At 41.7% G+C, this 9491-nt stretch overlaps 1 protein-coding gene across 4 annotated transcripts in view; it reads right to left on the bottom strand.

Annotated features, from left to right (window-relative positions):
- dnaaf9 (dynein axonemal assembly factor 9) overlaps positions 1 to 9491 on the bottom strand; it is a 227511-nt gene that overhangs the window by 146442 nt on the left and 71578 nt on the right. For all 4 annotated transcript variants that reach the window (XM_043696504.1, XM_043696418.1, XM_043696328.1 and 1 more), the window contains 2 exons: positions 7778 to 7862; positions 3120 to 3196 (listed from right to left, as the gene is read on the bottom strand). In XM_043696504.1, coding sequence (XP_043552439.1) covers positions 3120 to 3196; positions 7778 to 7862 — 162 coding nt within the window. The remainder of the gene's footprint in view (positions 1 to 3119; positions 3197 to 7777; positions 7863 to 9491) is intronic.

Raw genomic sequence — 9491 nt, 5'->3', positions numbered from 1 at the left:
TGTTGCCACGGTTGGAGGATTTGAGCAATAGGGAGAGGTTGAATAGGCTACAGCTATTTTCCCTGGAGCGTCGGACACCGAGGGGTGGGGGGGCACTCCAGAACTAGAGGGGATAGGTTTAGGGTGAGGGGGGAAAGATACAAGAGAGAGGCCCAAGAGGCATTTTTTTTTTACTCAGAGGGTGGTAAGTGTATGGAATGAACTGCCACAGGAAGTGGTGGAGGCTAGTGCAATTGCAACGTTTAAAAGGCATCTGGATGGGTATGGAGGGTTTGGAGGGATATGGGCCAGGTGCACACATGGTAGGAGTCTGGAACGCACCATCAGGGTGCTAGTGGAGGGAAATACAATAAGGGTATTTAAGGGACTTTTAGATAAGCAGATGAATATCCAAGGAATGGAGGTTTATGGAACAAGGGCAGGAAGATGATATTAGTTTCATTTGGCGTCCTGTTCAGTATAACATCATAAGCTGAAGTGCCCAGTCCTGTGCTTCACTGTTCTATGTTCTACGAGCTTCAGAATCGCTTACGTCAGCATGGGACTAGACAGACAGACTAATATTATAAGAGAATTAAGGTAGTAAATAAGTATTTTTACAACAGATTGACTACTAAACAAGTCTTCAGTTTTTTTTGGAATGAAATACCACTTTAGTTCATAAATCCAGTGTGAAATAAGTTTGAAAGATATCTGAACTGAATTGTCAGAAGTCATTCTTTAATATTAATATCAAAAAACGTCTGCTGAGGTCTCCACCACACTGCTTATTGGGTAAATAATGAATGAATGAGGGTCACAGAGGGGAGTGAGGAGAGTACAACTACACAAATCCAGCATGCAGAACGTGAGAGAATAGAAGGGACATATTGGGGGGGGGAAGGAGACCCAGGGGGGCTTAAATGACAGGAGACGATGTCCTAGAAGTGACTAAGTAGTGAGGCGAAAGAGGATGAGACAGCATGAGGTACTCTTCCAAAATGCAATTCCAAGAAATTGGATAGAATGGCCTGCTTCTGTGCCGACTCAATACAGCAGGTTTGTGTTTGCTCTTTGTCAGGTTTCTCTGATTTGCCTACATCTTGTTATCCACTGTTGTTTCAAATATTTACAATGAGTTGTGAAAATATCTGCAAGTTCCTTGAATGTGGAGACGCAAGTAGACAAGGCAGTGAAGGCTGCCTTTGTTATGCTTGCCTTTATTGGTGACTGAATTGAGTATGAGTTCAGAGGTCATGTTGCAGTTATACAGGATATTAGGCTGCCCATTTATGGAATACCACTTTCAATTCTGGTCTCCCTGGAAAGATATTGCGAAACTTGAAAGTGTTGAGAAAAAATTTACAAGGATTGGCAGGATTGGAGAGTTTGAGCTATAAGGGAAAGGCTGAATAGACTGGAGTTATTTTCCTGAAGCACTGGAGGCTGAGGGGTGATCTTTATAGAGGTTTTTAAAATCAGGAGGGGCATGGACAGGGTGATAAGGTCTTTTCTGAGGGTAGCAAAGTCCAAGACTGGAGGACATAGGTTTAAAGGTGAGAGGGGAAAGATTTAAAAGTGACAATTTTTTTCATGCAGAGGGTTGTGCATGTATGCAATAAGCTTGCAGAGAAGGTGATGGAGGATGGTACAATTACAACATTTAAAAGGCATCTGGATGAATTTATAAATAGGAAGGGTTTGAAGTGTTATGGGCCAAATGCTGGCCAATGGGACTAGATCAGTGTAGAAAAGCAGAGTCAACATGGCCTCATGAAGGAGAAACCAAGTCTGACAAATTTACTAGAATTTTTTTGAAAAGATAACAAACAGGATATATAAAAGGCATGCAGTGGATGTCAGACATTTAGATTTTCAGAAGGTATTTAATAAGGTATTGCATGTTAGGCTACTTAAGAACCCAGGGTGCTAGAGATAGGAAATCCTCTATACATTTTTATATACTAAAGAAGATGGGTTGGGATAAGTGGGGGCGGAGAGTGGCATTTTCAGGATGGCAATCTGAAACTGGTGGTGTGTGCCACAGGGTCAGTATAAGGACAACAATTATTTGCAATATACATTAATAACTTAGATGAGGGAAGGGAATGTTCCATAGTCATGCTTGCGGATGACAAAAAAAAAGTAGGAAGGCATATGGTGTGGATGACACAGTCTACAAAGACAGGTTAAGCAAGGAGGTGAAAACTTGGCAAGTGGAATATAAAGTGTGAAAATATGAAGTTATGCACTTTGACTAAGAATAGAGGTGTTTAACATCATTTAAATGAAGAAAAAAGGCAGAAATCTCCAGAACAGAGGAATTTGGGAGTCCTCATTCATGAATGAAGAACACGGCACCCATGTTCAGTGGGGCAGATAGAATGTTAGCCCTTATTTCCATGGGAATGGACTATAAAAGAAAGGAGGTTTTTCTAAAACTATGCAAAGCACTAGTCAGACAACCGCTGGAACACCTTTAACCCCTTTACCTAAGGTAGGATATACTGGCTTTGGAGGCAATAAGAGGTTCACCAGGCTCATACCTGGTATGGAAGAGCTGCCATATGAGGAGAGGCTAAGTATTAGAATAAAGAATGAGGTGATATTATTGAAACGTATGAAATTCTTAACGGACTTGACAGGGTAGATGCAGAAAGGTTGCTTGTCCTTGTCGGAAACTCTTGGAATAAAGGACACAATCTCAGGATATGGTGTCACACATTAAAGACAGATGAGGAGGAATTACCCTTCTCAGAGGTTTGTGAACCTGTCGACTTTTTAAAAATCACACAGGGGCTGGGTCATTAAGTACTTCAAGGCTGAGATACTCAGATTTTCAACCAATAAGAGAATCAAGGGTAATTCAGGAAAAGCAGAGGTGAGGCTCTCATTCAATGGCAGAGAACACTTAAATGGGCTGAACAGTCTACTTTAATTCATCGCAGTTTAGGAGCAGAAGTACCTTGTTGTTGTGGAGACATTTCTATGACTACAAAAACAGAGTGAAAAAGAAATATTGATTATACTCATGCTTATCAGGTACTAACCACTGTGTGCCTCTTCAGGCTTACGGTTCTTTCATCTTTGCAAAGTTAAACGTTTAAGTCGCAGCCAAAGACAAAAGTAGTTATCCATACCTTAGGACAGTTTTGTACTGCGTAAGACTATAATAGTCTAATGTTGAAAGGAAAACCTCTTCTGCAACTTCTTTGGCCTATGAATGTACAAAAAGCATCAATTATTACTACAGTCTTCTGTCTCATAAGACTCATTTGCACCAACATGGTCTGTGCTAAACACAGTTGACTATAAAATATAGGAGGAGACTAAGGCCACTCAGCCTGTCGAGTTTGCACCACCATTTGAACATATCTGATATATTTCTCAACCTACAGTCTCCCTGTAAAACTTGATCCGCCTACTAATCCATGAGACCATTAGACATCGGAGCAGAATTAAGCCATTTGGACCACAGATTCTGCACTGCTATTCGATCACGGCCGATATTTCTCAAAACTATTCACATGCCTTCTCCGGTAACCCTTGATCCTCAACAATCAAGAGCATCTCTATCTCTCCCAGTCTTAAATACATTCAATGACCTGGGCTCCACAGCATTCTGTGGCAATGCATTCTACAGATTCATCATCTTCTGACTCAAGAAATTCCTCACCTCTGTTCTGAAGGAGGTAGCTCTGTCCTTCACTCTGAGGCTATGCCCTCAGGTCCTAGTCTCTCCTACTAGTCAAGAGCACATAATACATCTTCTCCATACCCTCTCTATCCAGGCCTCTCTGTATTCTGTAAGTTTCAAACATGCACCCCCATCCCATCCTTCTAAGTTCACTAGAGTACATACCTGGAGTCTTCAACAGCTCCTCATACGACGAGCCCTTCATCCCTGAACAATTTTTAAAGCCAGGACATCCTTCCTAAATACACAGCCAGAACTGCTCGCAATACTTGAAATGAAGTCTGAGCAGAGCTTTGTGCAGCTGTAGCAGTACATTTCTGTTCTTCAATTCTAGTTTCTGTGCTTCAGATTTTGAAAGCTTTTCCCGGTTTATTCTTCCTACCAAAATACTCACACCTTCCCACATTGTACTCCATCTGCCGCTTATTTATCCACTCTCCTAGCCTGTCAAAGGACTTCTGCAACCTCCCCACTCCTACTACCTAACCTTCCTGCAAACATGGCAATAATGCCCTCGTTCCTTCATCCAGATTGTGAATGTACAATGTGGTCCCAACACTGACCCCTGATGTGCTGCTGGTGTCTTCTACTGTGTAATCTGACACAAAGTACCTATTCAGTTTCCTCACTACCTTTGTTCCCTATTACTACTTCTCCAGCCTCATTTTCCAGTGGTCCAATGTCCACTCTTGCCTCTCTTACCTTTTAGATATCTCAAAAATAAAATCTTCAATAAAATTAGTAGCTATTTTATTCTCATACAGCATCTTCTCCCCCATTATTGTTTAAGTTGTCCTCTGCTGGTTTTTAAAAGGCTTCCCAGCCCCTCAGTCTTCCCACTAATCTTCATGCTTTTTCTTTTGCTTTTATGTGGTCCCCGAATTCCCTCATCAGCAATGGTTTCCTTCCCATCCCCTACGTGAGTTTCATCTACCGTGGGATGAATTTCTAACATGTCTCTCAAATTACATCCAGAAATTCCTGCCATGTTGCTCCACCATCTCACCATCTTTCCTACTAAGCTCTCCTTCTATTCAAATCTAGCCAGCTCTTTGCTCGTGTCTTGGTAGTTATTTTTACTCAATTATAATATCATGACATCCAATTCCAGCTTCTCCCTCAAACGATAGGACGAAATCGAACATATTACGGTTACTATCCCTTCACCTTAATCTCCCTAATCAAGTCTGCTTCATTATACATCACCAAATCCAGAATTGCCTATTTCCTAATGGACTTGACCCGAACCTGCTCCAAAAGCTCATCTCATAGACATTCCATAAATTCCTTTTCTTGAGATCCACTACCAACCTGATTTTCCCAGCTCCTCAACTCCAACAACTCTACACATTGCAACTCTATATCACTTCTTGTTATCGATTTCTTTTCTCACTAACAAGGCAATGCCTCCCTCTCTGCCCGTCCTTTGTATTTCCTTGGATATTTAGTTCCTTGGGCTGTTCCCCTTGTAGCCACGTCTCTATAATACCTACATCATACCCGCCAATTTCAAGCTGCACTACAAACTCAATTACCTTGTTTCATATACTGTGTACATTTAATTACAATACCATCAGTCCTGAATTGACTGCTCAACCCTTCTCATTGCCGTCCTGTTTTCTGATATGCCTGAAGTTCATTTCCTATCCCTTTCCACACACTCTATCCTATCACTTGTTCTGGAAAGCTTAATCATCTGCTGAGCCCTCCCCATTTGAACTTTCTCTATCATTTTTCATACAAATTATGAACTTGTTTAAAATAGACTCAATGACTTGGCCTTCTGCAGCAACGAGCTCCATACATTCACCACCAACTGGCTGAAGAAACTTTTCATCTCTATTCTTCAGGACCATCCCTTCACTCTGAGGCTGCGTCAGAGTTCTAGTCTTTCCTACCAGTAGCAACATCTTCGCCACTTCATTCTATCCAGGTGTCTTGAGATGAGGCACCATCTTTGTCTCTCAATTACATAAGCAGGAGATACTAATGCCACAAACGCAGTTCCCTAGCCACTCATTTCATTTCCCTTTCTCATCACTAAGATCACTTACATCTTCAAAAAAGCATTCTTGCCCATTCCTCATTCAACCCATCTTTTGTTATCTCCAGACTGCTGAAATATTGTCTCCAATATTTTTTTCCTTCTCCTTTACTCTCACCTCCATTCCAGCTGTGAAATCGGACTTCATCTCAAACACTGCTGCAATATCCCATATTCTTTCAGCAGTCTGTTTAATCAACAATCCTGAGCTTTCTAAGCTGTATTGGCTTAGGTCCAGCAGGATTTCAAATTTAACTTCTTATCCTCCTTTTCACATCTCTTCACAGCCATGTCTACCCCCTATCTAACTTCCTCCGAAACTACGATTTTTCAGATGTTTTGGCCATAAATTCTGAAATACCCTTGCAAATTTCTTTTCCCTTCCAAACTAATCATCATTTAAAACTGACTTTGTCCTGTCCACAGTTCCTTTTGTTAGGTTCAGTGGCAAATTTTGTTTAAGGACACACCTATAAAAGCACTCCCCTGATACTTTGCTATCTTAAAAAAGTTCTAAATGAATTCAAGCTTTTTCCCTGATCAATAAATGTGTCAGTCAACATCACTAAGCACATTTTATGGCCATGATGCTTATTCCTATATGCAGAACCTTGTACGCACAATGCTCCCATTACAATAGAACAGTGACTAGTTGACAAATAGTTGATTGTCCCAAAAAGCTTTGTAGCCATCCTAAGGTGAAGAAATGTTCTATATAATGGAATTCTTTCTTCTTTACAACAGTTGCCTATATTATTTCTTAAGTAGATGGAATTAGTGGTTCCCATTATTTGGGAAGTTAAGAATGAGGGGCCATAGTTACAAGATTAAATATGTAGGGCTTAAAGCAGAACACAAATGAAACTGTATAAACTTAAAATTAAGTAACTTCCAAGTTTAAAAGTTAAATAAAAACGATCAATGATCAAGGTGCATGCAATCAGGAGACTACAGTGAAGTACTGGGGGCAGTTTTGGTCCCCTTAAGGTAAGGTATTATTTCATTGGAGGCAGTTCAGAAAAGGCTCATTGGGAAGATTCCGAGCATGGAGTGACTATTTTATGAGCAAAGGCTAAATCAGGTTGGGACTCATTTAGAAAGCACAGTGGCTCAGTGGTTAGCACTGTTGCCTCACAGCACCAGGGATCCAGGTTCAAATCCACTAATGGGTAGTTTGTACATTCTCCCAATGTCTGCACGGGTTCTGTCTGGGTGCTGCGGTTTCATTCCAAAGTCTAAAAACGCGTAGGTTAAGTGAATCGGCAGTGGTAAAAGCAGGATTACAGAGATAGGTTAGAGGGGTAGGTCTGAGTGGGATGCTCTTCTGAAGGGTTGGTGAGGACTCAATGGGCTGAATGGCCAGTTTCCACACTGTTGAGATTAAATGATTCTATGACTCCATTCATTCGGACTTTAGAAAAATGAGAGAGATGATCTCATGAGGATTTTTAAGGGGCTTGCCAGGGTAAATGCTGAGTGGATGCATCTCCTCTTGGAATCTAGGACCCGAGAGCATAGTCTCAGAAGTACAGGCCAATTTAAGACTGAGATGAGGAGGAATTTGTTTTCTCAGAGGGTTGTGTGTCTTTGGGACTCCTTACCAGAGAGCTGTGCAGGCAGAGATAGATTCTTGATCAGTAGGGGAATCAAGGATTACAGGGAAAGGGCAGGAAGGTGGACATGAGTAATGTTGAATCAGCCATGATCCTGTCAAATGGTGAAGCATGATCGTGGGCGCAGAATGACCAACTCCTGTTACTATTTGTCAGGATCTTCTTCTGGTATTATCAAAGACTGATTTTGCAAACATTTTCACATATTTTACAGCACTGTGCTGAAACTTCCAAAATACAAATGAGCAAGAATATCCCCCATGCATTCCAAGCTGTCAGATATCTAACAACCATATTATTTCTCTTTCATCTACTTGGCAGATGTTGCAAAGATTCCAAGGAATTATGAGATCATCTCTCATTTGCCTTGCCATGATTGCTATAGCCGGCAACCCCAAAATAAAAGTCAACCAGTTTATATTCAATCTTACAAAGTACACTTACAATTTTTAAGCTGGAAGTTTCCACATAGCATCGGATGCTAGCCAGCACTGCTTCTACTACAGCAACATAAATTTGTGGCAGCACCCTATGAAATAAAGATCAAAGATTTACACACTCATTCACAATGCAGCCCAGCACAGAGTTTGCCAACATTTTATCCAAATGTCACATGTAGCTAATTGAGAATACATGTAGTTAATGGATTTCTGACTAAAATTAGAAATGAATAATAGGCATCTGGCATTGGTCACGCAATATTCACAATTACATGAAATATTCACGTTACTATCTACTCTTTTGTCTGTGTTTTTGACAAAGTGGTAAGAGCAAAAGCAGAATGAGTGTTATGGATTGCTAGGAATACCTTTTTATTTGGTTACTGAACTGTGGGAGATGCTAAGTAAATGGTTACTCCTTCCCTTTAGCAATACAAAAAGGGACTGTTCCTTCTGCCACACCTTGGGCTACACCTCAGTCATCTCTAAAACCACAACCCTTCTCATACAAGCAAAAGAAATACAGAACTTGCCCTTTTACCCAGGGTCCAAACGTTCCTCCCAATTACCATAAGACCATAACACATAGGAGCGGAAGTAAGGCCATTCGGCCCATCGAGTCCACTCCGCCATTCAATCATGGCTGATGGCCATTTCAACTCCACTTAACCGCATTCTCCCCGTAGCCCTTAAATTCTTGATGTCACAAGGCATTATCAATCTCTGCCTTGAAGACATTCAGCGTCCCGGCCTCCACTGCACTCTGTGGCAATGAATTCCACAGGCCCACCACTCTCTGGCTGAAGAAATGTCTCCGCATTTCTGTTCTGAATTTACCCCTTCTAATTCTAAGGCTGTGTCCACGGGTCCTAGTCTCCTCGCCTAATGGAAACAATTTTCTAGCGTCCACCCTTTCCAAGCCATGTATTATCTTGTAAGTTTCTATTAGATCTCCCCTTAATCTTCTAAACTCCAATGAATACAATCCCAGGATCCTCAGCCGTTCCTCATATGTTAGACCTACCATTCCAGGGATCATCCGTGTGAATCTCCGCTGGACACGCTCCAGTGCCAGTATGTCCTTCCTGAGGTGTGGGAACCAAAACTGGACACAGTACTCCAAAAATGGAGCCTAACCAGAGCTTTATAAAGTCTCAGTAGCACAACAGTGCTTTTATATTCCAACCCTCTTGAGATAATTGACAACACTGCATTCGCTTTCTTAATCACGGACTCAACCTGCACGTTTACCTTTAGAGAATCCTCAACTAACACTCCCAGATCCCTCTGTACTTTGGCTTTACGAATTTTCTCACCGTTTAGAAAGTAATCCATGATTCTTTTTTTTTCCCCAAAGTGCAAGACCTTGCATTTGCTCACATTGAATTCCATCAGCCATTTCCTGGACCACTCCTCCAAACTGCCTAGATCCTTCTGCAGCCTCCCCACATCCTCAGTACTACCTGTCTGTCCACCTAACTTTGTATCATCGGCAAACTTCACTAGAATGCCCCCAGTCCCTTCATCCAGATCATTAATATATAAAGTGAACAGCTGCGGCCCCAACACTGAACCCTGCGGGACACCGCTTGTCACCGGCTGCCATTCCAGAAAAGAACCTTTTATCCCAACTCTCTGCCTTCTGTCACTCAGCCAATCCTCAATCCATACCAGTAGCTCACCTCGAACACCATGGGCCCTCACCTTGCCCAGCAGCC

Source organism: Chiloscyllium plagiosum, chromosome 1, assembly GCF_004010195.1.
Source record: "Chiloscyllium plagiosum isolate BGI_BamShark_2017 chromosome 1, ASM401019v2, whole genome shotgun sequence".
NCBI lineage: Eukaryota > Metazoa > Chordata > Chondrichthyes > Orectolobiformes > Hemiscylliidae > Chiloscyllium > Chiloscyllium plagiosum.
The sequence above is the reverse complement of the archived record's forward strand: the minus strand, read 5'-3'. Positions and strand labels throughout refer to the sequence as shown.